Consider the following 27591-nt stretch of genomic DNA (forward strand, 5'->3'; position numbering starts at 1 on the left):
AACCACACAACCCCCGGGCGCCAGGCGGCAGCAGCAACGCGAGCAGCGGCAGCCAGGAGCGGCGCTCGCCGTCGCCGGCGCGCGAGGGCGCCGCCCCGGAGCCGCCGCGCCGCGCCCTGCCCGTCGCCGAGACCGCCACCGAGGCGGAGGAGCGCTACGAGGCGATCGACTAACTGCTCCTCTGGCTGTGCAGCTGGTGAGCGCCCGCACCCCCTCCCCACCCCACAGGGTAACTCACCGCATCACAACTGCAGAGCGACAACCCTGAGATGGACCCGACTCGACGTGTATGTGGGGTGAGGGTTTGCACCAAACGCACTAACTATCTACACTAATCGCACTTTATATGCGATAGACGAATTACTATCGCGCTGCCATAATTCGTTATGAAATGATCTAAGGTTCACGCTCCAACCATGGTAGAAAATAATTAGCATTATTAAAAATTTATCAAAGTAGTTATTGCATAATCTTTCTTTTCCATTTGGTATATGTAATATGGTGAAGCTTTTCTTTCTCCAACTGAACATTATTGGAGCACTTACCATTACTGGTTTAGTTACCTTACAGTGCACCAATCGCATTTCACAAATCTGAAAGCTGTGGTGTACCAGACTACCCGAGAGAGACGCAAAAATAATAATGCATCGGTCGTATATCTCATAGTGGTAAAAAATAAGCAGAATTTCGATAGCATTATTGGAGCGCAAATATGAGCTGATCCTCATATCAATTCGTAAAAATGAACAAACAAAACATAAGATGTACTAATAAAGTTTGGCAAATTTTCGATCTGTTAAATTCTAGTTAATTAACTAAAGTTTGTGTGTTAGTTACACAAAAAGAAGATGCTAAAATGTGTGAGATTTTGTGAAGCAAATTTCGAATTGTCTTGATTAAAACAATCCTTGATATAATACTATATTCATATTAATAATGAAATATAAAATAATGTGATATGAATTGTGATGTGTTGTGAGACATTGCAAAATATTCCAAAATGTAAGCTTGTAAAAAGACTCGTATTCATATCAAAATATATTTCCGATTTCATTCTGAACAATATAAAATACTTACATATATTCTTTCAGATTATATTTCTTTAGTAAATTCGAATACCATTTGTCATTATCATTGAGTGTAGACTTGAAAATAACATTTTTAAGATTAAATTGAATTTCGAAGCACATGATTTATTTTTAATTGATTTAATGTGTAAAATCTAAAATCAATTATTTTTAACTTTCGTCTTTTTTTTTCATTTTAAACAATAACCAATTGGCCAATACTACTGCAAGCCTTCTTATATATTTATTATATTGTGAAATTAACGACATCCAATATATTAATAATAACGATGTAGAAATAAGTTATCAGAAAAATGACTAAAATGGATTTAATTAATAAGGGACATCAGTGTAACTGTGGTCTCAGACTCTGGTATCGTTTTATTATAAGAATTAAATGTTATTTTATGGTTTACAGTTATGTTTGTATTTATAAGGTTTATTAGTGTTGTCTAGTCTGTAAATATGTAGAATGCATGTCTATATTCCCGGAGCAGGTGGAAAACAATGTTTAATTAAAATATACCATAACTAACCCACCTTTATTGTATATATTCAATTAATGTTAACTAATTTTAATGAATGCTTCTTTAGAGAGTTCCAGTACTATGAAGTAAAGTATTATATCAACGCTCAAGTAAAATTATGAAGAAGAATATTTTGATTGTATTATTTTTAAAATAATAATATTAACCCTGCCTGCTCTTGGAAATATTCCATTGAATAATACTTTTTTTATTTTATCTATTAACTCTGTCATAATTAAATATTGCAACTAAACTAAATATACAAGATTAGGCAATAATAGTAATTACTAATTTGCGCATAATTAAATAAGTTAAGTGAAGATTACATGCTTTTTTTGTTATAACTCTTGGCGCCAACACTGTATGTGCCTAAGCAATAAAGTTGAAGTGGTAGATAATATGCTTAGTTCTTACACTAAAGAATTTCCCTCTGTTTTCAGAACTATATAGTAAATATCGAATATATATACACCTAAATATATATTATTAAGCGATTGATTTTATTTATTGAATAATATTTCTTTGCCAATTATTGTGTCACTGGGCATAAGTTATCAACATATTATTTTTATTAAGTGGTTGTGATTAATGTCTTATTAAAAATGTAACATCCACGGACAATCTGCAAAAACTTGATTCATACCAACTTTATGACTGAACAATTTTATCTATTTACAACTCTTTTTAGTATAAAAATATCAAAGTAGAAATAGAATTTACCTGAAATGTAGCAAATATTTGTTTTACTGAATTAATATCATGAATACTAATAAAATTCTAGTTGTAAGAACAGGTTTCTTGTAATATTAAATAAGAATGTGGTTATATACTTATTGTTTAGAATTTGTATTATTTCACTTATTCGCGAATAGAAATGGAAAAATGCAAGTACAAGATAGGCTTTCATGCGGAAAGATAAGAGCACCAGCAAACAACTTAAATATTGGCATTAAACTACCAACAATCATTATTTGTATGTCCTTAAAAACAAAGAAAAGCTGTTTTACTTTTTTCAAATTGTTGCGCCTTTGTAATTATGAGTACATGACGTCTTATTGTTGGTTAGTCTGCATGGCAATGTTATCGTAATTTAAAGGTCTTCAAAGATGGTTAATAAAATACGTTAATGATATCTAGTTCCCAACAGAACAATTGCTTTAATGTTATGCTTGTTTGAAGGATTGCGGCTCTGTGCGCTCTAGCGTGGTCAGAGGTATGGACTGTGATAGAATTGAATGTTATAGCATAAGTAATGTTAGTGCAGATGTGTAGTTTTGTAAGAATCCTGTAGAACATTATTATAATAAAATAAATAATCTGTGTGAGGCATTTTTATTTTCCCTGTACAGCTGCAAAGAACTTAGAAGCCTTCATTTAAAACTTTGTGTAGAAATGTTATTTACTTGCGAAGTAGTCACAAAACTTTGTAAGGTCTTTAAATTTTTTTTTTATTTTCATATCCAAGCGGAGACAAAAGCAACCAAAAAGCTTATTCCACTTTCATCAACAATATGGATTCTGTACCTAAGACCTTGATAAAAATAAATTGAGGACAAGTGTTCATTTTGGTCATTAATAAAAAAAACCTTAGTCATGTGAGAGATATATATATATAGATAGAAGCATTGCAGGAATAAGTATGAAATATAGGGTAAAAACTGAAGAAAAACAACTTCTTTCGGTATTATAGTTGCATCATTTAATAAAAGTAGTGTTTAGAATAAGTTTCGTACAATTTATTATATTACATTGTCTTTATTTACACACTATATTTAACATTAATTAATTTTTAAGTGATTCTAGGTCCCCTCTCCCTCACAATATCTTTATTTTTTCTAAACAATTCACTTGCATCTATGATATCTGGATTATTCTCTTCTGCATATTGGTCTAATCTTTTCCTGAGCAAGTTCTTTAGCTGATCTATGCCTTCTCTTTTTAATGCTGATATTTCAATAATATCCTCAAATGATACAACATTTTCTGGAACTATTTCTTCAGATATATGCAGTCTGTTTATCACATTTTGTATATTTTGAAAAGATTCTTTTATTTCCTGAAATACTAAATCAGCTCCTTCTATATCCATTTTATTTACAGCTAAAATTGCAGGTTTTTCTAATAGTTCAGGATCATATAGCTCCAATTCTTTGTTGAGAAGTAAAACTGTTTCTAAACATGTCCGCTTTGCATGTTTAGGGCTAAGCTGGAATCCTTCCACATCAGCAATGAATAATAACAATTTTGTTCTTTCTACATGTTTGAGGAATTTATGTCCTAAGCCAATATTGTTATGTGCTCCCTCAATAAGACCAGGTAAGTCAGCAATGGAGATCTGTCTCATGTCTTCATATTGTATGATACCTTTGTTTGGTTTGATAGTTGTGAATGGATAGTTTGCTATTCGTGGTTTTGCTCTTGAAATAGCTTTTAAAAGTGAACTTTTGCCTGCATTCGGAAAACCAACTAAACCGATGTCTGCTATCAATTTAAGATCTAGCCGTATGTGGTGAATCTGACCGAAATGACCTAGGAAATTGTTTTCGGGCTTCCCACCAGGACCTCCTCTGGCAACTATGACGGTTTGGTCTTCCTTATCAATAGTCCCTATAACATGACCATCTTCACGGAAAATAGTGACACCTAAGGGCACTTCCAGTTTCACATCGGTACCCGGTGTTCCAACAATTCTATTTTTACGACTATCTTCGCCGTGTCCGGCGCATATTGTTTTGCCACGATGTTGACCCATAATTTTTCCCAAATTGGCTTCTTCCTTTCCAATGCAATATACACAGCCGCCTTGCCCTCCCATACCTCCGTATTTTGGAAGGCCTGTTCCTCCCGTTCCACCTTTAACATGAAGTCTAACTGTATCAATAAATTTGGTTCGTAGATACTTCCTGGGCTTTTTGAACTCTTTTACACTAAACAATATTCTACTTATTAAAACCATTTTGTTATATCCTATGTTATAATTTCCTTATACTACTACTAGAAATATAAACAAAACAAGAGTATTTACAATTTACCTGTCATTTTAGAGGTTATTTATTTGACAATGACCATTGACCACAGATTAATATAGTTGATAGTATCACAGAGTAAGTAACCATACAATAGTGTGACGCCGTGGTATAAACTAGACAATGTCACGGTTGTAAAGAAAAATTTATTTGGAAGTCGAACACGCTTTACACCGGGAAAGTACACACCTAAGCAGTAGACCGGCGTGAAATAGTAGGAACATAATATCTGTGTTTCGTATTATTTTTATTTATTAAGTTTTTATTTGTTTCTCTCGCGTCTAGTCTGCATCTCGCACAAATGACCTGTAAAAATTGCAATCTTAAAAGCATGTATTCTAGCCAGTTTTAAGGTACAAAAACGTACCTACCTACGTACGTAAACGTACCACCTAAACCTTTAACAAAAGATTAATACATTGTACTTATCTGCAGTAAAAATGTGAACCGTGAAATGAAATGTCATATTTGTGTCAAACGAGTAACTAGTTCTTAATCTGTGTATTGTGTGTCAAAGTATGAAAGTAGCTTGCAAGACAGTGTTTTGTCATAATTTAATAAATATAATTTCTGAAAAATTTGTCGGATACAACTTTTCAAAGGGTTCCATTAATGTTCTTTCTGCGACTAAAACGAAAATAATCGTGATATAAAATGGCTTTGTATTGTGCAAGTATGTGTCCCAAACGTAAATAACTTATGCGCACCGGTTGCCACCAGAAGCATTTTTATCCGAAACATTTTTATGATGTTATATTTACCAGAGCAAAAATATCAGTCTTCACAAATATAAAGATAATTTGTTTAAATGTTAAAGGAAAGAAGAATCGAAGTTGCTTCAAAACTCACGTTAAACTTCTAACCTAATTTGTTTGTTGTAGTATCAAACGAAGTGCCGGAAGTCCCTGTGGTGTCTCCTTCTTCAGGAGCGGTGTTCGAGAAACGTATTATTGAGAAATACATTATAGAAAATGGCGTAGATCCAATCAGTGGAAAAGAATTAAGGGTTGAAGATCTTATTGAAATTAAGAGTAAGTTGACATGATTTATTATGAAAATAAAAATAAAAACTTATGTGTGTGGGAGTCGAGTACGCATCGGCACGAATTGGGCTCGGTCGCATCAGGGAAGTACCACCCCCTCCAGAAGACTAGTGTGAAATAGTAGCATGCTACACATACATTTCCTCTCTTCCATTCAGCTGGTTAAGTTCATATTGGAAATGATTTAATTTACCAACTTTAACATTCAGGATCATGCCGAATATGCCAGTCCTCACCATATTTTACCTGAACAATGGGTGAAATGATATTTATGATTAATGCAAAAGTACATAAAAAAATAAAGTGTTTGTACTCATCTAGTCTAGAATCCTTGATTTTTCCTATATATATTTATATATATTGTTATGTTCCAGCCCCTCCCATTGTGAAACCAAAGCCACCGAGTGCCACATCCATTCCAGCCACTCTGAAGAGCATGCAGGATGAGTGGGACGCTCTCATGCTACACACATTCACACAGAGGCAGCAGTTACAGACTGCCAGACAGGTAATTAAATAAAGCCAGGTGAATAAAATGGTAAATAAATATCATGAAAGTGATGTAATGAATGTAAAATTAAACATAATTTGATAAGGATTGTCAGAATTGCAACAACACTACATTAATAGGTATTAAAAGAAAATAGAGTTGTATCTGAAAATGTCCGAGATTCACTGTTTCACTAAAAAGCAGTTTATGATAACTTAACGAACTAATTACTTATCCTATAATGGGAATATTTTCTCATAAGTTAAGATTTTAAAATATTTACAGGAATTAAGTCACGCGTTGTATCAACATGACGCTGCTTGCCGAGTGATCGCGCGTCTAACGAAGGAGGTGACGGCCGCCCGAGAGGCCCTCGCTACACTTAAGCCCCAAGCTGGTATTGTCGCACCACAACCGGCACATGCGGTAAGGACATCTTGAATACAGAGGAATATAGTGATCAGATGTGCTATTAAAACTAGTGAGAAATAATGTATAATGGTGAATTAAATCTACAAGTTATATTATGTAAATAACGTAGGACTTCTGGATGCGTTCATGCTTCACAACATGTCGTTATGATTTTTTTTGTGATAAAATTTCAAATCTCCAAGTTCTAGAGAAAGCAATAACATAAAATTTCACTTTCTATTTAATTACGAAATTGCAACTTGATCAACAGTTACAATCTCAAAATGCATATAACAATGAGAATGTTCGGGTTTTGAGTATGAAATACTTGCAGGCGGAAGCGGCGGCGGGCGGCGGCGGCGCGGTGGCCATCGGCATGTCGGCGGAGGTGGTGTCGCGCCTGCAGGAGCGCGCCACGGCGCTCACGCAGGAGCGCAAGCGGCGCGGCCGCACCGTGCCCGACGGCCTGCAGCCGCCCGACCAGATCCGGGCCTTCCTCACGCTCGCCTCACACCCGGTGAGTCCCTCCTACCTTTATTAAGGCCTTGTATACAGAGTGATGTTTTCAAGTGGGCCTGGTAGACGGAAGTCCAAAACGAATTGAGGATTACTGAAAAAGGCTGAAAGGAATCATGATACTAATTCTCTAATTTTATTGGTGTCTAGCAATTAATAGTCTTTGAGAAAAACATCATCATCATTTTTAGGGTCTCCACTCGGCCAGCGTGCCCGGTATCCTATCGCTGGACATCAACCCGTCGGACCACAGCCGCCTGTTGACTGGTGGAAACGACCGCAACGCTACCGTCTTCAACAAGGATACTGAACAGGTACAATCATATCTAATATAGTTTATCTGTCAGTTAAAATGCCATATAATGTATGTAAATTTACAATTAAAAGCGGCAAATAAGCTATCAGGGACAATATAAGCCATTAGCGAAACAGGAACTTACAGTTTTAATTTTTGTTAATGTTTTATATTTATGTTAATATGTAATTTTCATATAGCTTACCAACTTACCGATTTCCTCCATTCTCACCCACTAATGTTAAAGCTTTCTATTTTTAACAAAATGCAATTAATCTTTGCATACAAGACCAATATATTTAAATGAGATGTTACTAAATACATATTACTAGCCGTTTCGCCCGGGTTAACCCGGGATAAAAAGACTAGCCTGTAACTCCCTACAGATGCAACATTCTAATAGTAAAAGTGTTTAAAAAAATTGCTTCTGTAAATACAGAGCTGCCAAAACCCCACAAATGATACATCTGTATGAAATGAGTAAAGGTCTATCTATTTTAAGTCACTCAGACTCATTCTCTTCTGTCAGGCTTTAATCATATAGGGCGATTGAGGAATACACTACGTCTACACGAAGCTTAAGAAATGCCTCACAGGTTTTATTATTAAATCAGATCACCATGTGGTAGATATCCCAAAAAAAAAAAAATTAAACGACTATTCACCCTCGCCCAGGTGGTGGCGATCCTGAAGGGCCACACGAAGAAGGTGACGCGCGTCATCTACCACCCGGATGAGGACACCGTCGTCACCGCGTCGCCCGACCACACCATACGCGTGTGGAACGTGCCCACGTGAGTGACGCACCTTTTATCTGCACTGGAATTTGTTTTGAAAGAATTTTTGGGTGCTCTAAGAACTTTCAACTTAACTTAAAAAATAACTTAATAAAAACATAAATTAAAGAAATAAATACATACAGACCAATGTAGAACCTCCTTATCCGTTTTGGAAGTCGGTTGAAAAAGATTTTGAACGAGAATTAAGAAACCACTCCCTTTTTCAATCGACTTTATAAGAGGTGGAGTTTCTTAATTCGACTGTATTTGTTTTTGTATTATTCCCTTATAACATTTGACTGGGTGAACCGATTTTTGAAGGTAGTTTTTATCTTATAAATCCAAAAGTCTGTATCAAAATAAGGCATAAACGCATTAGCCACTCGTCCCCAGATCGCAGACGGTGGTGCTGCTGCGCTCGCACGAGGGTCCGGTGACGGGGCTGTCGCTGCACCCCACGGGCGACTACGTGCTGTCCACCTCCACCGACCAGAGCTGGGCCTTCTCCGACATACGCACCGGCGCGCTGCTCACTAAGGTTCCTACAGATAACTTTTCCCTAAAGTCCACCAGGTGCACGCTGCGAGCTCACGGAGCCCCACGATGCTAATTTCACCCACCCACCCATTTGTCAATTTGATAATAACTGACGTCACAATATGGCGCTAAGTCGATTCCGTTACATACTATAACATGTAATATAAATATTACAGGTGAGCGATTCCTCCGGCATCAGCCTGACGACGGCGCAATTCCATCCGGACGGACTGATCTTCGGCACCGGCACCGAGAACTCGCAGGTGAAGATCTGGGACCTGAAGGAGCAGAGCAACGTGGCCAACTTCCCCGGACACGTGGGGCCCGTCACCTCCATATCCTTCTCTGAGAACGGGTGAGTACACTCTAGACTAGAGTTAGTTTATGGTAGGATAGCAATAAATGGAGAAATAACATGTTCAGACATTATGGTCAGTAAATAAACTTCGTAATAGAATTACTACGTTATTTTTATATAAACTCTGCATCTATCACACACTACATGCAAAGATAAATACTGAAACCAATATGATGCATGTTAGAAAAATAATATGTCATTGTGGTCATTCACATTGACGGCTTTTTTGAGCTTTCATCAAATCATCAAACACTTCGCTAGATAACAATGTATTAAAGAGCTTCATATAAAATTCCTCCTCCAATAACACGCTAAACTCACACCGTCTCACACCAGGTACTACCTAGCGACGGCGGCGGAGGACGCGTGCGTGAAGCTGTGGGACCTGCGCAAGCTGAAGAACTTCAAGACGATCCAGCTGGAGGAGGGCTACGCGATCAAGGAGCTGTGCTTCGACCAGAGCGGCACCTACCTGGCGGTGGCCGGCTCCGACGTGCGCGTGTACCTGTGCCGCCAGTGGCAGGAGCTCAAGGTGTTCAACGACCACACCGCCTCCGCCACCGGCGTGCGCTTCGGCAAGAACGCGCAGTACATCGCCTCCACCAGCATGGACCGCACCCTCAAGCTGTACGGCATCGAGTAGCCTCGCCTTCGCCAATGTTACATGTAGGTATAGAGAGATGTCCGATTTGGAATTTTTTTTTGTTGCTGATACAAACTTTTTGTCAGTTTCGAAACTACCCGCTTATGAATAAATTTCTTAACGTAATGTGATCAATTCTTCGCGTCTTTCTTTGAAAAACTATTGGTGTTCAATATTGATTTATTTGTAAGTGAGTGGATTGGTCAGATTTTAGCGTGATTCGTTTGTTAACAGATCGTAAATTAATGGTAATAAATGAATTGCTAAGGTATTCTTTTCAAAATTTTCTTTAAGAAATTGTTATAGTGTAAGAAATTCAACTGCGAAATGACTTTGCATGATACTGATATTTTACAGCTATAAGTGTCAAGTTTAATTAAGTGTAATTAATAATTATTTAGTAATTATAGTTAATACTTTTGTACGAAAGTCTGGACGAGTGATGATTGATGCAAATGACAGATTCAATAACAACTCTAGCATAAGTACATACAACTCTATTGTTAAAATAGTATATGCAAATAAATTGAGTGACCATATAAGTCAGTTGTTTTATTATAACTCTTAAATCCGATATTACAAGACAAGATATATCTATAGTATACTAACTCTGCTGCTGCGGCTTCGCTCGCGGAGTCAATGGAAATAAGATAGCCTAACTAGCCTCCTCTCTCCAGAAATAAATATCATATCAATAAATCGCTTCTTTGCGACGCGAAAGACTAAGATACTTCAGAATATTAGTTGGTATTACGTCACGAACCTGATGAGCATATTAGTTCGAAGGTTATATGTTATGATTAAAAGAAAACAACAATAAGCCTCAATTCATAAATCTTTATTACAATAATTTACATACAGTTTGCAAAGTATATACAATTATGATACAAGAGTTAACAGGTTTAAAACAATTTCAAATTTAACAAACGCCTTAAGCGCTGTAGCGTTGCGAATATAACGAGATTTATTAAAATTATAACTTAAAAATAAGGCGTCATCTGAGCTTTAGATAACAAGCTGAGTGTACGTGTTCAAAAGTCTTCGATTAAAACAACTAATTACGCAATCGCCACAAAAATATCCTTAATTGAAGTCAATCCAGGGTGGTGGTTTTGGTGTGCTGCAAAATCCGACTTTAAATAAAAAGAATAAGGTAGAATTTCTCTTGCTGTACATTGACCAGCGACCTTAGGCCGTTTATTGGCGTTAACACTCATTGGCTTTAGTACGTTTTGTGAATACACCTTAATGTAACGCTAATAGACTTGACTTTGCTTAAGCGTTTCTTTCGACAGCGACTAGATTTTTGACAACATCTGAGGACTGTTTTAGTCGGGTTTTTGTCTATCGAAGACAAAAGAGAACTTTCATTAATACGTCCTCAATTATATATTATCGTGTGACTAGCTTTCAGAGCTTATGTGAAGCCTATTACGCAACTCGATTTGTTTCTTGCGTTTGCTTCTCAAGATATTGCAGTAACGTTTACAGGTTGCCATGTTCCGGATTTCGGATTCCGGGATTATTTAGATGACGCCTTACAACTTAACTCTACTAACCAACCCCACCAATATAATCTACAATATCTCCAAACTTACAGTGGCACGAATGTCTATTTACAAATGCAATTTTATCGTAAACAGAGTCTAAATTTATCAATGTTTTAAGTGACTATGTTAAAAAAGCGATTTGTACCTACCTGGTATCTATCTATCAAATTCAGATATTTTATAAGATTTTGTTTATTTTTGCATTTAACATCAGGTAAATTGATATTATTTGTGAGTTATACCCTTTGTTCAAACGCGTGATTATAAAAATTTATACCATTTTTAAAGAGTTGCATGTTGGTTTTATTTTGATCTATTTCTACTTTTTCTGTTTTTATGCATATAATTAAAACTTTTAGATGATAATAGAGGACGAATAAAGGAATGTAATAAGATCATTTTAGTGCTTTCTATAAAGCCTTCGAGACGGTGAAAACAGCTTCAGTACCTGTTGAATTTGCGATACGTTTTATAAAAACACGTACAACTATGTAATTTGGAACTTAGGTCAACAACATACGATGCACTTTACTACATTTTTTTCTAGTGCCCAATCCAGCAAAAGGGCTTCGTTTAAAAATCAAGTTCTATAAATGATGACATGTTATTTAGATCAAAATGCACTTATTTTAGACACTGTGCAACAGATAGGATTATAGTATTTTGTTGTGTTTGATTTTACGCGAGTATTATATATTAAAAAATTAAAGACTTTTAAACGGGCTTTAAACGCGATTTGTTCACTATATTATTTAACCCGACGTTTCGAACACTAAAGCAAGCGTGGTCATAGGGAGATTCAAATAAGATAATGAATAAATCGCGTTAAAAATCCGTCGGGTTTCATTATATTATTAACCCGACGTTTCGAACACTTTACAGTGAGCGTGGTCACGGGGAGATCTGAGTTTAGCTTTACAAAGTGGTGGTTTGTCCGAGTCTTATCTAATAATTTTCAATATAATACAATGTATTTAAGTAGCACTATTTATAAAACAATTATTTTTAGTCATTTCACGCAATGGTAGTTTACGATTTTTTTAAATTAATTAATGAACTCTTAGTGCCTTTTCTGACCGACTAATTTCTATAACGTTATCAATAATATAATATACGTGAAAGCGACGTTTTCTATCACATAGTTAGCTTAGTATTTAGCTTAGTTATTTCGACACCTAAGGCCTTGCACACATGAACGGGAGTTCCGCTAGATGGTCAGTGACCTTAAGCAACAGTGACTTAGACAGCGAAGCCTGGACTTGAGACGCGGGCTTAAATTTAAGATAAAGTTAATTTTTATTGCTTTTTACTTTGTAATTACTAGTTTTAGTAACTTCAACCGACTCTAGGGTATAGAGCGTTCGCGTCATAAGTACGAAGCAAACGGGGTCTAAATAATGAAAACTAAATAAATAAATACTATTTCATACTGACCAATAATAATATTAAATATGTAAAGAAAACGTCCGTGTGATTGTTCTAAAGAAATGCGAGAGTCGTGTGAAAATAATGATCACTTCAAAAATGTTGCTAACTGACAATCGACGATCATCCGATCGTCACATATTGTGAGTAATCACTAAAAAATATCTATTCTAAACTCGAAGCAAACGATATCTTTACAATAAGCCCAATGTGCACTGCGTTCCGTTCACACGGCACGTAGCCACAGATCACGCGTTAAACTAGATAGGGAAAACAATTTTTCAGCAATCGTTCCAGGGTTAAGGTAAAAACCTATCAATCAGTTATTCAATTAAACTCCATTTTACTATATTTGTTTTTGGTTAATTATAATGTGTATTTTCCAAAGCTTTGATACTACAATAATCACGTGTACATAAAATTATAAGATTCGAAACGCTATATTATGTATACTAGACATATTAATCAAAAAACCTCCGTTATAATTTACATATTGCTGTGCCATACAACGCTACGCTCGCCCCATCTAGGTTAACACGCGGTCCGTCCGCGTCACACAGCGTCACAGAGCGTCACAGTGCGTCAACACGCGGCCCGTCCCGCAAGTGTAGCGCCGCAGCGAGGGGTGCACCGCCCCGCCCCGCTGGCGCCCCGCCCTCCGTTCGCCCACATCGCCTCTGGTCATGCGAATATAAGCCAGAGCACAAACAAAATGGCGACCCACAGGAAAATCTTCGACAGGAACTGCTCCTCCTCGTATTGGGCCGTGCCGCGCGGCGCTGGAAAACAAATCGATCAAATCATGAAAATATGTTTGCTTTTTCAGACCACACAAGCCATAAAGATTGTTATGAAACCGTTATAAACCGGTTTGGACACTTCAAACTTTATTTGTAAGGATAGGTTTGGTGACATCTCGTGATGATGTCCCAATAAATAAACGTTGTATTGACAACGTACTATAACGTTTGAAAAATAATGAGGATTGCCTCTCTTAGGGAGCTTTGTTTTTAATATAAGTAATAATTATTGCTCACGACACATTTTTTGAGGAATTAGTGCTGCCTTTATGCGGACAAGTCCAAGGGTATTGGTCTGTCTCAACATAGAGAGAGCATGCAAAAATTAAAAAAAAAAGAAATGCACAAAAACGTTATTTCAAAATTAATACGTTTGTTTCATTTTATTTATTGATCAATAATTATAAAACAATTATATAAAATACGCACAAACAAAAGGCATTATAATCTATTTATATACCTCAACGAAGGGCTAAAATTAACAAAACTTTTCATGCCAGCTTATATTGCGTTGGTTTTATATACTAAATATAAATACAGTAATCCAAAAGTTGATTTACTAATGCATACTTTTTTTATTCATAATGGTTTGGAACAGTAACGACCTACAGATATATAACAGCTACAGATATTTTCAAATTTAAAATTAAATTTTAAAAATCAATCATCAGGATCAGAATTGGATATGTAATAGATGTAATGTTTCATAATAGAGATCAGATTTCGTGCGTGATGTATTTATCCCAAAATAATTGCTTTACAAATTATAAAACAATGTTGGTCTCCGACATAGTTCGAGTTCATTCACCCCGGTTGAGTGGATGCAAACATAATGATACCTACTGACTACATACGGTACTCAAGTAAACATATTATCAAGTTTTAAAAGGATTTTTGACCCCCATTTTGCATTTACGATGCATTGAATTTATCAACCTGTCCCACCAAACGATTTTATACAATGCTATCTTTCCGGCTTCGCTAGCGTGTTTAATGGAAATTCTCATGAGAATGGGACGCGCAAGAAAGACAAACAAACAAATAAATTATTAAAAAAAACACGTTCGTATTTACAATATTTGTAAAGATAGCACTTATCGCTAAAAACCCGTCATATTATTAGATTACATCTTATCACTCATGCATCACAACACGCAAACACTTACTTCCATCTCGAAAGTGTACGATTTATCAACCCTGCTTTATCCGAATTAAAAATTCTGCCCGCCGAATACACAGAAACGTCAAATTGCCTTGTTTTGCCCAATTAGATCAAAACAAATACAAAATGCCACACTAATGTTTCCAACAATTATTGCTAAAAGGAATACCAACCAGCGCTCGGTCTAGGGTCTCCAAAATTGAAAGTGGAAGTGAACACTCCAAAGGGAAAGGCGCCGATCCCGAAGGACATGTGGAAGCCCTCGCCGAAGCTGAAGCCCGGGAAGCCGCTGTTGTTCTCGGGCTCCGTGCGCTGGCCTGCGGGCCGCGGGGGCACCTGGGTGAACAACAAAATCATTATATATTGAATAATATAATATAACTAGCTGCACCCGGCAAACGCTGTTCTGCCTTACTATTATTATTTAGGGGTGTGAAAAATAGATGTTAGCCGATTCTCAGACCTACCCAATATGCTTACCAAATTTCAGAGGAATCGGTCAAGCCGTTTCGGAGGAGTATAGAGACTAACATTGTGTTTATATATAAGATCGTAACATATTTTTGCCATGATTTATTTTTAGCTGGCTTATTTGCTAAGCAGAACATGGAGAAGCTGTGAAACCGGCCATTAGTCTCAACCTACTAATATTATAAATGCGAAAGTTTGATGTGTTTGTGTTTGCTGCTCTTTCACGCAGAAACTACTGCACCGGTTGCAATGAAATTTGGTACGTAAATAGCTGGACAACTGGAATAACATATGGGCAGCTTTTTATCTCGATATTCCTACGGGATACGGACTTACGCGGGTGAAACCGCGGGGCGCAGCTAGTCTATGATAATGGAAATGCATTTGCTATAGCGTGCGTACGCGCACTGCCTAAGTCACCAATCTTTGTTATATATGGATGAAAATTATTATACCTTTTACAAAAGTGACGTTCAAACTATTGAAGAATCATATAAAAACTAACCATCATTTTGAAATATTCCTTATATCAAGATGTATGTGTTTAAAAAAATCATCGTATTAATTATTCGGCATATATTTCTGGAGTTGGATGATTTCGACAATACAAATCGAGCAGTGATAACAAGTAGGGCAAAAAGTTCCGTCTCCATTTAGTGTCTGCATTAATAACAAAATTTAAAATTTATGACATTCGATGGCATTTGGTCTGCTAATCTCAGATATTTTTGCCCAAGAATAGCAACACGAAATTCAGGAAATTGCCTGACCAATGCAGGTGAGCAAACAATATGTTATCTGTTGTATGTGTGACGGTGAAAAAAAATGGCCGTAGTAACAATTACCTACGCAAGATAATAAAAAACAAAATTTAAATTTCGAATTAGAATAAATAAAACCTATCAATAGGGTGACTGTACAATGTACATGTCATCCACCACTTGCCGAGGTCAGCCGGACAATCGATAATTAATTAACAATTTATTAAATAAATAAAAAATGCACTTCCTTTAAAATATTTATACGTTTTAAAGTGACCTGCAAATTCCTGACTGCATTTTTATCGAGCTTAAACAAAAACAGATAATTTTTAAATAAGATGCGAGTGATAAAATAATATTTGCGGTACAAATACATTTATTATTTGCACTAGCAAATGCCCAAACAGAAATCTGATCCAGAAAACGGGCGGCCGAGACTTCGATTTATGTATTTTTGGGGTTTTCATAAGGGTCTATTATAAATACTAGGTTCGTACGAATTTGTATTTTAAACTGGTGGCAACCTGCAGTTGCAGGAAATGGAAAAACCTAAGGGACCGTACACGGTCAAACGCTACAACAGTTGTTATTGTAAAAACTGATGTGGGTAGGTATTGAAAAATTTTTTAGTTTTGCCTTCTTAAATTTAAATTATTCACGTCACACGTATGGAGTCTATTATAACTATTTATAACTCCAATCGTGAGAAAGGAACACATGCAAAACAACAGACAATCCTTATTGTTAAATTATAAATGCGAGTTTGTATGTTTCTCTTTCTTTCACGTCACAACATAGAGATATTAGGGAGACGAGATAGTTGGGTGGCTAGATTGACATGGGCAACTTCTTAAAGTAGGGAAACATTTCATTCATTATAAATTAAAACCAACCAAATATACCATAGCAAATCATACAACGTTAATTATGTTATAATATTTAGTCTTTCCTTTTGTGAACACACTTTATAACTTCACCCGTATGTCTGTATGTAACCAATTATTTAAGACTCGATGTCGACCCACTCTAAACGGACACATTCAATTCATACTTCGTACTCTTCTCGAGGGTTCGGTGACAATAAATAATTTCATGAGTTCATCGTGTTATTCTAATTAGGTTCGCAAGGTTAAAATAATTTTCTTATGTTTACCCAGTTTAAGCAAGTGAGATAATTTTTTAATTCACCTACATATATTTAGGCGCCTTTATTTTATCAGTTTACGTGCATATATCGTGTCATTATTAATTCCAAAACATGACATGTAGGTATCGCGCGTCTATACGATATACATATTCATTTTATCAAAGAAAAAAAAAATTAATCACAATTTGTAATTACACATTATCAAAGACTACGAATACGTGTATGGTCCGATGAAAATATGCAGGCGAAAATAACTAAAGAAACAACATAAAGATAAAGCAAATAATTTTCGAGTAAATGGATTTTGTTAGAAATTTTTTACAACTACGTGAGAAATTTTGAAAGAATAGAAAAAATTTAATCACGAGGCGGGCTTATTTGTAAAAAGCATTTCAATGCTATAAAACTAAAAATTAAATTGACATGTATGTGTGTAAAGCAAAAAGATGGTCAATTTTGTTATCTTCATGTTATCTTCATTGTTACTAAAAATTCCACATTGTTTAAAAGATACTCTTTTTCGTAAAAAATTTCTTCACATATATCAATATACACAAATATTATAAATGCGAAAATTTTGTGAGGATGGATGGATGTATGTATGTTTGTTAGTCTTTCAGGCAAAATACCACTGAATGAATTTTGATGATACTTGGCAGTGATGTAGCATAAGTACCAGAATAATAAAGTATTAAGAAATACTTAATAACTAAGCATTTTTACTTCGAAAGTAGATTTTGAAATAGACTTTGAGTAACAGATGCTCTAGGTTATTTTATGGCAAATGTCATTGCAAAGTAAATGATAACATATAAGCTTAGGTAAATAAACAATATTTTGATGGCAGCATTACCTTATTCCTAGGGTCCTCCTGCTTTGTATTCCCTCTTCCATAGAGCGGGATCACCTTGTCTCGGCTGATAGCTGCCTTGCAGACAGGACATACCTGCCTGCTTGGTCTCGTCTCCAGCCATTGGTGCAAGCATGGCCAGCTAGAAGCAAGAGTCAATTTTAAAGACTTCAAAACAAATGATTATTAAATGTATTATAAAACTAAATATATGTCCTAATATTTTTTATATTCTGTATAATTAAATTTGTGAAATGGTTTTCATAAGCCTATAATTCTATACCATTACTTAATATATTGATTTATTCATGCTTAATAAAATGATATTAAAATCACCATATAGTGTTGCCATTACTTTCGCTATGATATGAATACTAATATATTATATTAGAAGACTATTTATATTGTAAATAAACCCAACCATTATGGCCATTTTTATGCAGCTTACTTTAATTTTCATAACATCAAATTTATGCTAACCTACATTAATATCATAAAGAGGATTATTTTATTTGTATCATTTTCATGCAAACACCACTAGACCGATTTCAAAAATTCTTTCACCATTAGGAAGCTGCAACTTGGGTGACATAAGCTACATATGAACTATGGTGAATCCAGGGCAAACACCTAGTAAAGTCTAAAATCTTCTGACTATATAATATGAATCAATATAAAGATAGTTCAAAAGCAACATTATCATCATCATCAGCCCATATATGTTCCCACTGCTGGGACACAGGCCTCCTATGAGGGTTCAGGCCATAATCATAGAAGCAGTGGTGGCTCAGTGGTGAGAACCTCGGACTTCAAAATCGATAAGTCAGGGTTCGAGACCGGGCGAGCGTGCAGGAAATAAATTGATTTTTCAATTTATCTGCGCATGTGGATAACATCACCACTGCTTAAACGGTGAAGGAAAACATCGTGAGGAAAGCGGCATGTCCAAGAATTAAAAGTTCGACGACATGTGACATCTACCAACCCGCACTTGGCCAGCGTGGTGGATTATGGCCTGAACCCTCATAGGAGGCCAACATTATAAAAGTATAATTTAAGTGTGAAATTTACAACCCTTTTTTTATTCAATTTTATTGATAAAAGCAATACTTACATGATGTTATAACATGACTTTTCCTCAATGTCACCATTTACTATTGCTACCTACCTTTACCCTCACAAATTTTTCTAAGATCTAATTTCAAAGCCCATAATATTTGACATTGACTTTGAATTCATAATATTATTAATACATATTAAAAAAAAACCGATAAACATTTGAATGTCCAAAACTGTTAAATTTCTCTTAAATTAAAACTCTTTTTAGGAAATTTACTTCACAGTTATTAATATAATTAAGAAGTTACTCTAATTTCCATTTCTATGTTTACCATAGTTTTTAATTTTTTCTCAAAATGAAAACCTACTTGTTATTGAATATCAATATCAGCTAACAGTACTCATTTAAATGTTGTCTCACTTTGCTTTAGATACTATATCTGTAATATGATTGGCATTGGCGTACTTAAAAAATAAAAACATTCACTTGTATGAAAATTGCACAAGTCATTTGCAAATCATCAACCAGAATATAAATGATTATTTATAGTTTACTTAAATTAAGCTTAAGTTTAGGATTCACAAGTTACTATTTTGCCAATGCACAAATATTACACGATACAATTCGATAAGTAATTAATATAATGTACTTATTTACATACCTAAGGTTAAACTTTGAATGTGAATAATATCATCCAAATGAATTTCAGTTCAAAACTTATTTATTATTTATTTATTTTTGTATATATCTATAACAGAACATACCAGAATAAATGTCCACACATGCTAACAACGGCATCTCGAGCTGTATCCAAGCAGATGTTGCATTCCAACATTCGTTCATCGCGCTTGTCTTCCTCTCCGCCTGCATCACCACCAGGAGCTGATGCACTTGGCTTCGCTTCACTTGTCTCTGCCATTACAGGCTCAATAGTTTTCACCCTTCTTAAATTATTACGTCACAAAAAACATCTATTCCACAATACACTTAGCGTAATCACAACAGCATATGACGTTTAAGGAAAATCGCAGTTTTCATTGAGATCCAAAAATAACTTTCACTGGTAACAGTACAATAAGAGTAACAATCTCTTTACTTAATTACTGAAACAATTTTAGAATTCAATATACCTCGGAAATAAGAGAAATAACTTCCCCAACCAACCCCACTGTTTGACCACTGATTGATTGTCAATTTTGGCAATAGATAACAGAAGTGCTAAATCATATTACAGCCACGTATGATACCTAATAAAAATAAGAATAGATACCTCTCTACCTACCTAGTTAAGTAAAATTTAGACACTTTTATTGTGAACTAAACTTCTTCGAAATAAAGGAATGGGTACCTAATGTGCTGACGAAATCATTAAGTATGGGAAAATCATCGAAATAATACAGCAGAAACATTCATTTTGTAATTATGAATTTATTTGTTCATCGTTGGTTTTATTTTGTACAGATATTTCTTTATTTATTACTTCGTTCCTTGTAGTTATGTGAATAATAAAATTTTAGTGATTTTTTTAGAGCAGGCAATGGTCTTACAAACCTGCCAAATAATTTCACATATGGTAATTATTGTTTTTTCTGCCATTGCGATATTCAATATTTAAAATTACATTTATTGCTAAATAAAAGAAATTTTTCGAAAAATACAATAATTTAATCGTTGTTATTGTTCAGGTTTATGTAATGAATTGTTAGCTACGTATATTTGTATGCTAAGATTAAGCAACTTAACTAAGAAAGAAAGGAACCGAAATCATAAAATGGTGTCTAGACCTACGTGCCCTGGTAAAATATGTTGAAAAACAACTGTGACGTCACAGAGAATTTAAACCAGCTGCGATTGGAGTTAGAGGCTTAAGGATTTATAAGTAAATTAATTATACAACAAAATGGGTGGTGCCGTGAGCTCAGGTCGCGATAATAATGAGTTGATAGACAATCTATTGAGTGGAAACTATATACGCACTAGGCGAGTAGAAAAAGTATTTCGGGCTTTAGATCGTGCGGATTACATGACACCTGAGGCCCGAGACCAGGCTTATAAAGATCTGGCTTGGAGGAAGGAACCCTTTCACTTGTCTTCGCCATGTATATACAGGTAATATAACACTTTGTAGTATACACCTTTTATTTTCTAACATTTATTAATACTTTAAAGGTTATTTACGTACATGATGTTTTTATCCAGTAAATATAGATTTTATTTTACTTAGTAGATAATTGGCAAAAATTTCAACATACCTGGCTTTTTTGAACTCAGGAAAGAGTATTCATGGACTGATTCTACACTTAGACTTGGAATTTCATGATTCTGTATCTAAGTGATGTTCCATGGCTCTTTAGTGAGGTGATGGAGGGACTTGAGCTGAAGCCTGGGCTGTCGTTCCTGAATGTCGGATCGGGCACAGGATACCTGAGCACTCTGGCCGGGCTGATCCTGGGCACCGCAGGCATCAGCCATGGGGTGGAGGTGCACCCAACCATTGTGGAATATGCAACAAAGAAGCTCAGCCAGTTTATTGAAAATTCACCATCCTTGGACGACTTCGACTTTTGCGAACCTAAGTTTTACACAGGTAAGGACTCCTAGCTTGCCTTAGATATGTATGTTTTAGCCAAAGCTTGTTGGTTTGTTAAAGTTTGGTCTGTAAAGCTCTTAAAGAAGGTCTTAAAGCTTAAAAATCTGTTTATTGTATATTATTTACCTGAATATTAACATAATACATCTGTTTGATTTAATTACATGCAGGCAATGGACTTTGCATAGCTCCTCTTCAATGTGGCTATGATCGAGTTTATTGCGGTGCTGGATGTCCTGAAGAATATGAAAATTACTTCAAGAATCTTATTAAGGTATCTACACCTATAAATTATTATTAATATCCAAAACATATGACCATGTAAAATTCTAAAATTCTACTGCTATTAAAGCAGAACTAAATGTTTATTAACTAAACATTTTGTGTTATACACACTCTTACAAACATCTTAATTGATAAAGTACAAATATATTTGCTTACCTCTATAATTAGAGGGAAAATTTTACTCTACAATTTGTAAAATTTTTTTTTATAAAAGGTTGGAGGCATTCTCGTGCTGCCCATCAATGACACTCTGCAGCAAGTGAAGCGAGTGTCGGAGAACAAGTGGGTGTCACGCAGCCTGCTAAATGTGTCCTTTTTGAATTTACAAGTGCCAACTCAAGAGGACTCTTTGGACAGTGTTAAATTAGGCAAGTTTTTAAGTTTAATTGAGAACATATTGATTAATATCATATACAATATTTTAAAATCAACCACACTATTATAAAACTATCTCAACTCAACTATTTGATATGATGTATCTGGCTAATTTAGAACTAATTTTAATCAAAAACATATTGTACCAAATATATTATGTATTTAGGTAACTTTTTCTAAACACAGAGAAGTAATGCATTTCTTGGAAAAAATGCATCTGTTGTCTTTGTCTTTTGACTGTATCTAGGTGTGCATTCACGCACCACAATAACTTTTGCCACAATGCAATGGCAATTAAAAATTTATAGTAAATTAGAATGTTTTCCATAATTCCAAAATATATAAAGAATGAAAACTTTGTTTTTGATGCCAATCTCTAACTTCTAAGACTATAGAAGCTATGTTTCTATTTAAAAAATGTAAACCTAAAAAATGTCTGAGATGTAATTAGCTATCATTCTGTTGTTAGGCTTTGTTTTGAATAAAAGTTTTGTCAAAACATAGTTTTATTATTAAATTTAAGTATTTTTTTTTGAAATGTAATTGTTTCCACCACAGATGAGACTATAAAAGATGTCAAATGTATTTTTTCTAATTATATTTCTATATTTTTATTTTCTCTATAAACTATCTCAGTATCGTTTAAATATTACTGTATTACTATTTCTTCTTTTTCTTTTTCTTGTTCTTTACCTTCATTTGAAATCAGAATTGGTGTCCCGTGACACTGACTTTAATACTAAGTAAAGACATTTTCTACACATTTCCTTTGACTCACTACACAATTCCTTTTTTTTTTTAATTTCAATATTTAAATCTCTCTGAGTGTTTATTTGTTTGCATTTTGTTGTTCTATTGTATTTTTTGTGTTCTTAGAATAAACGTTTTTATTTATCTATTTTATTAATCAAGTAATGTAATCATATAATTTGAGTGTTTTTTCACAGCCGACTTAATGCCGCCGCGTCTACAATTACTAGCCAGGGCGCGAGTTCGTGCCTCTATGAGAGAGGGTGTCATTCGCCGGAATCCAGAGCTCAAGGTATGTAGAAATGTTCAATGCCGCTTTAAATATTCTCTATTAAAGTGTTTGATTCATTTAAATTCAAATAGTTAGGAAGGCATATATGGCATATAACATAAATAATACAGTTATGTTTTGAAGTCAATTTGAACACAGTCTATACATGTACTGTTTTCCAATATGAGAAAACAATTATTTATATCACAAATTGAAGAAGATTATTTTTTTAAATAAACTTGTTTCCTATTTAGGAAAGGCCCTGGCGCCGACCACGACGTGTGTCCTGCCCCAGGAAGATCTGCATACCTATTGAACCCGGCGGTGAAGTTCGTAAGTGCATAATATTTAATAATACTTTTGTATATTATGAATGATTATTATATTTGTACAATGGTTATATTTATTTTAATTACTGATGTTATGTCCTTAGTCATTCAACATAATATAGTCTTAGTTTAACACTTGGCTTTAGCAGTTCATTGAATTTTCGTTATAAAACTTTGTTGTATTTATAGAAAACCTCAATGTCCTCCACGATCTTGACACGGAGAGTGGTGCAAACGAAATGAATGCTTTATTAAGCCTGGTGATTAGTATGGGTCAGAACAGAGTGGCCGGCGCCTTGCGATTCGATCGAGTCGCTAGAAGGTCGAACGATTCTGACGATTCCGACGAACAGAGCGGTCAGAGTCGAAATGGTGATGAAGATGACTCGAGCGATGATGATGATAGCGATGGAAATGATGGTACGGACAATACAGTGGAAAAGAGTCCAAAAACAAAGACTGATAAGGTTGAAAGTGCTGGCGATGCAAATACAGAGATGGACGATGAAACACAAGAAAAGCAAAAGGATAAGGCTCAAGAGAACACAAAGACTGATGAAGAAACAGAAAACAACAATAAGTCTGATAAAGCAGCAGACAAAGGCTTTAGTAATAGCAAGAGTGAAGATAATGGCAAGAGAGAAGACACTGGCAAAAGTGATGATAATGGCAAGAGTGAGACTTCTCGTGACAAAGAAACAGAGTCCCACAGCGATCAAGCACTTGAATTAATTAAGAAGTTGAGGAAGAAGAAGTACTGGGGTAAAAGAAATAAGAATTTTGGGAAGCTATCTAGGAAGGCCAGCAGAAAATCGTCTAGTGACTCGGTTGATGATGAAAAGCCCTCCACTTCCAAAGAAGGAGAAAATAAAGATAATCTTAAAAAAATGCCTCGATCAAAAACGCCCATTCTTGATGATAGTAGTGATGATGATGTAAGTTTTTTATATTGTAATAATATTTTTTATAAATAATAAAGATTTAAACACAGATTTACTAACAATTGCATTATTCTTACTAGAAATTATAAACTCGAGTCTAGATCTGAGAGACTTGAAGTTCAGACTATAAAACAGGTGTTACTGTTGGTCTAGATATTGTTATTGTTTATTTAATTCTTTAATTGAAAAATTGTCATTTTGTAACTTTCACGGCAGTTTTGTTCTACATATAAATTTTTATTCCCAGGATGATAAACCTGACTCGTCCAATCCAGGGATGCCATCTGAAGTGGAAATATTCATACCAAAGATGCAGGAACCTGGTACATCAGCTGAGATGGACTGGGAGGATTCTAGACCTAAGCCAAAGGTAGCGGAAGGCGAGGACAATGAAGGAGTCTCAAAAAGGAAGGCAAAGAGGCAGAAGCTGGATAGTGGGATCGGTGAAAACACACCAAGCAGTTCCCCCAAGTCGAAGTCTGATGATTCAGAAGAGTCGGAGAGTGAGGATTCCGACAGCTGGGAGACTGATACGGAACCTGAACCGTCTACAGGTTAGTTGATTAAACAGGGTTTGTTTCAACTATTGTTGTATATCTTAATAATTCAAATATACAACCAACTCAACAAATTCTCTTATAGTTTTTTTTAAAGAAACAAATACATATTGTAAAATTTTAAGCTTCTTAGGGAAGTAACATTGTCCTCTTCTAGCTTATATGGAAAATACTGATAGAGATGAAACTAATCTTGTTTGTAGAACTATTAAATTTAGGATTCTGCAGATGCACGCTTCTTAAACTTCAATCGTGATCTGTATAAAAAGTACATATTATAACATAGTATATCAAACATCTTAATGTAACTAATGAGACGTGGGGCGGTGCGCAGGTCGCCGGCGGCGCTCGTCGCGCTCGTCGGGCCGCTCGTCGGGGCGGCCCTCGCTGGAGGAGGTGATCGAGCGCGCCGAGGCGCGCCGCATGCGCCAGCGCCAGCGCAGCATCGCGCGCGGCGGCGACGCGCGCCGCGTGCGCCTCTCGCTGCTCATGAAGCGCGCCGTGCGCGAGCTGCCGCTGCCGCAGCCGCTCAAGAAGTGAGTCGCCCGACGCACACGCGCACACACACACATATACACACATACATAAGTAGCTCCCGTGACCCCTTTATTAAACCGGCTCGACGGAACACAGTGGAGTTTTAGTCGGTAGGAATCCAACTTAACCTACGGCTCGTTCCCCAGGGGCCATGGGTATCTATGCGAGATTTTCCGACAGAAAAAAGACGTGTTTTGGGTTTTTGAAGGGAGGAATTATTTCAGTGTATTAGCGACTTCTAACAATTTTGAACTTCAAAGTTGCCAGACTCATAATTGCCAGAATTGGAAGCATGTACACGCGGGAAATGTCACATTTCCTATATTATTTTCAGCTATTTATCTAGGTCTATATAATGTAATTAATATTCCTTTTTTTACAGATTTGTGAACTGGGGTCGCTGCTACCAGTTCTAGAAAAAGGAGCAGCGGAAAGGTGGTTTAATGTTATTGGTGTTATTGTACGTAATTACCCTTTTATACATTATCTTAATCTTAATTGTATTCTATTTGCCATCATTGAGTGTTCACCCCAGCAGCGCAAACATAACGCGTCTAGAAACGTGGCATTTAATATTGTATCTTATTTAATAACGTACTATTGTCTATACATACTGAATACAGACATACTGAATATGTCCGGCTCGAAGGACCACTCAGGTCTTTCAAGTTACATTCACAGACTTAGTATTTTTTCTTTTCTGGTGTTTCATTTATGTAATAGGTGCGCTCAATGATAGCCATTATAGGAATAAATGTTAAGATATTGTTTAGCCTTAAACGACCATATATGACTAGCGGACAGTATCCTATGAATGTCTTTGTAGTTTTTAAACGTTAGGTTACTTTTTACAGATATCTTTTAGTCAGGAGTAACACTGTTACAGTGGTTAACAGACCCGAGTGCGATGCTACCGTCTCGCAGTGGGTTCCCTATGTCATATTTCGTAATTATGGTACTTTGAATATTGTCAAAACGCGTCGTCATGGCTATGATAACAGGAGGTAACAAGTGGTTTTAAGTGAAAATCGATTTTGAGAAAAAAAACATGTTTTCATTCGATAAGACTTTTTGTTACTGGGCCACTTGGTATTTTATGGGATTTTGCTACTGAACCATCTACCTACTAACTATATACTTGTTTTAATATATATAAAATAAGAAAATAATGTTGCGATTACATCGCCATGATGACGCCATCGTCATTTAAATAGATTAAGGTCATATACTCGTTTAGAAAACATACATAACTATATTGTTCGAATATTATTTGGAGTGAGATTCCCAGTGAGAGGTAATGAAATGAAGTATTCAGAAGATGTTTATTATATTTCCTTTGGGCGCTTCATATCCCAAATATAATGTATATAATTGTACACTTGTGTTTATATTTAGTGATAATTTTGCTTATGAGGAAGGAAGTTTACAAAGGACGCTAAGACTGCTCTAAAAAGAACCCATGTGAAAGACATCACAATGTTTCCTGGTTAAGCTCTAGTCACTCTGTGGGAAATGTTAACTGGTTTCCGTCAGTGTTCGTTTGATTCTGATTACATTTATCATAATTCGTATTAAGAGAGGGGAGTTTTTTTTAATGTTGTTTTCTCGTCGAATGTTTAATGCTGTGCCCATAGGGTAGCCAATTTGAATTTGGATTTGGCGCCTTTCGGTTTCGGTGGGTTTTAGGTATGTGAAATGAGTGAGGTACATGATTGATATATATATTTTTAACGTAAAGTATATTATGAACTCCAATAGAATTTATTTGCAATTTTTTAATTCTTCTAAGTGTATAATTTTGCATAAGAAATGTGATCATTATTTTCGTAAATGTAAATATTGTCATTTGTTTCATTTGCACAGTAATGTATAATTTGTTAGATATATTTGTTTCTTTCTGATAATTCTATGTAATCGGCGTTCTAAAATAAATAATAATTATTAAAATGGTGTTTTAATACAACCTTCCTGCGTTTGAACAAGTAATTTAAGTGATTAATAATTTGGTAATCAGACTGCTTACATTTATGATACATAT

The 27591-nt window shown here is 35.4% G+C and overlaps 5 protein-coding genes across 7 annotated transcripts in view; 3 read left to right on the forward strand and 2 right to left on the reverse strand.

The window, feature by feature from the left end:
- LOC119834953 (BTB/POZ domain-containing protein 9) overlaps positions 1-2105 on the forward strand; it is an 11371-nt gene extending 9266 nt beyond the window's left edge. For both annotated transcript variants that reach the window (XM_038359512.1, XM_038359513.1), the window contains exon 15: positions 25-2105. In XM_038359512.1, the coding sequence (XP_038215440.1) occupies positions 25-173 (149 nt within the window). In that variant the 3' untranslated portion in view covers positions 174-2105. The remainder of the gene's footprint in view (positions 1-24) is intronic.
- Positions 2106-3326: 1221 nt separating this feature from the next.
- Positions 3327-4670, reverse strand: LOC119834960 (GTP-binding protein 10 homolog). Its single transcript, XM_038359522.1, has one exon. It carries the CDS (start codon positions 4548-4550, stop codon positions 3384-3386), a length of 1167 nt encoding a protein of 388 aa, XP_038215450.1. The 5' UTR covers positions 4551-4670; the 3' UTR covers positions 3327-3383.
- Positions 4671-5125: 455 nt separating this feature from the next.
- On the forward strand, positions 5126-10234 carry LOC119834955 (pre-mRNA-processing factor 19). Its single transcript, XM_038359515.1, has 10 exons — positions 5126-5293; positions 5502-5651; positions 6038-6171; positions 6439-6579; positions 6899-7081; positions 7272-7394; positions 8051-8169; positions 8548-8692; positions 8868-9046; positions 9386-10234. Exons 1-10 carry the CDS (start codon positions 5275-5277, stop codon positions 9690-9692), a joined length of 1500 nt encoding a protein of 499 aa, XP_038215443.1. The 5' UTR covers positions 5126-5274; the 3' UTR covers positions 9693-10234.
- Positions 10235-12285: 2051 nt separating this feature from the next.
- LOC119834969 (E3 ubiquitin-protein ligase RNF185-like) lies at positions 12286-20120 on the reverse strand. Its single transcript, XM_038359538.1, has 4 exons — positions 19683-20120; positions 17862-18000; positions 14803-14965; positions 12286-13446 (listed from the first exon to the last, which is right to left on the reverse strand). Exons 1-4 carry the CDS (start codon positions 19835-19837, stop codon positions 13349-13351), a joined length of 555 nt encoding a protein of 184 aa, XP_038215466.1. The 5' UTR covers positions 19838-20120; the 3' UTR covers positions 12286-13348.
- Positions 20121-20489: 369 nt separating this feature from the next.
- Positions 20490-27500, forward strand: LOC119834952. 2 transcript variants are annotated; one of them, XM_038359509.1, is made up of 10 exons: positions 20490-21027; positions 21273-21505; positions 21679-21782; positions 22008-22161; positions 23116-23210; positions 23444-23522; positions 23708-24453; positions 24707-25013; positions 25351-25552; positions 25936-27500. In XM_038359509.1, exons 1-10 carry the CDS (start codon positions 20819-20821, stop codon positions 25967-25969), a joined length of 2163 nt encoding a protein of 720 aa, XP_038215437.1. In that variant the 5' UTR covers positions 20490-20818; the 3' UTR covers positions 25970-27500. The 2 variants fall into 2 exon arrangements, with proteins under 2 accessions (XP_038215437.1, XP_038215439.1); XM_038359511.1 differs by having other exon boundaries at positions 20890-21027; positions 21190-21505.
- Positions 27501-27591: the final 91 nt, after the last annotated feature.

This window comes from Zerene cesonia, chromosome 20 (assembly GCF_012273895.1).
Source record: "Zerene cesonia ecotype Mississippi chromosome 20, Zerene_cesonia_1.1, whole genome shotgun sequence".
In the NCBI taxonomy this organism is placed as follows: Eukaryota; Metazoa; Arthropoda; class Insecta; order Lepidoptera; family Pieridae; genus Zerene; species Zerene cesonia.

What these genes read in the sequence shown, in the direction of transcription:
- LOC119834960 (XM_038359522.1), bottom strand. Translation starts at nt 4,550, where the DNA reads ATGGTTTTAATAAGTAGAATATTGTTTAGTGTAAAAGAGTTCAAAAAG.
- LOC119834955 (XM_038359515.1), top strand. An exon ending in TCAACAAGGATACTGAACAG is followed by an intron (nt 7,395 to 8,050) that starts GTACAATCATAT and finishes ACCCTCGCCCAG; the next exon opens with GTGGTGGCGATCCTGAAGGG. An exon ending in ATATCCTTCTCTGAGAACGG is followed by an intron (nt 9,047 to 9,385) that starts GTGAGTACACTC and finishes GTCTCACACCAG; the next exon opens with GTACTACCTAGCGACGGCGG.
- LOC119834952 (XM_038359509.1), top strand. Translation starts at nt 20,819, where the DNA reads ATGGGTGGTGCCGTGAGCTCAGGTCGCGATAATAATGAGTTGATAGAC. An exon ending in TTTGGACAGTGTTAAATTAG is followed by an intron (nt 22,162 to 23,115) that starts GCAAGTTTTTAA and finishes GTTTTTTCACAG; the next exon opens with CCGACTTAATGCCGCCGCGT. An exon ending in GGAACCTGAACCGTCTACAG is followed by an intron (nt 25,014 to 25,350) that starts GTTAGTTGATTA and finishes GGCGGTGCGCAG; the next exon opens with GTCGCCGGCGGCGCTCGTCG.
- LOC119834969 (XM_038359538.1), bottom strand. Translation starts at nt 19,837, where the DNA reads ATGGCAGAGACAAGTGAAGCGAAGCCAAGTGCATCAGCTCCTGGTGGT. An exon ending in ATGTGTGGACATTTATTCTG is followed by an intron (nt 18,001 to 19,682) that starts GTATGTTCTGTT and finishes TCTTGCTTCTAG; the next exon opens with CTGGCCATGCTTGCACCAAT. An exon ending in AGACCCTAGACCGAGCGCTG is followed by an intron (nt 13,447 to 14,802) that starts GTTGGTATTCCT and finishes TTTGTTTTCCAG; the next exon opens with CGCCGCGCGGCACGGCCCAA.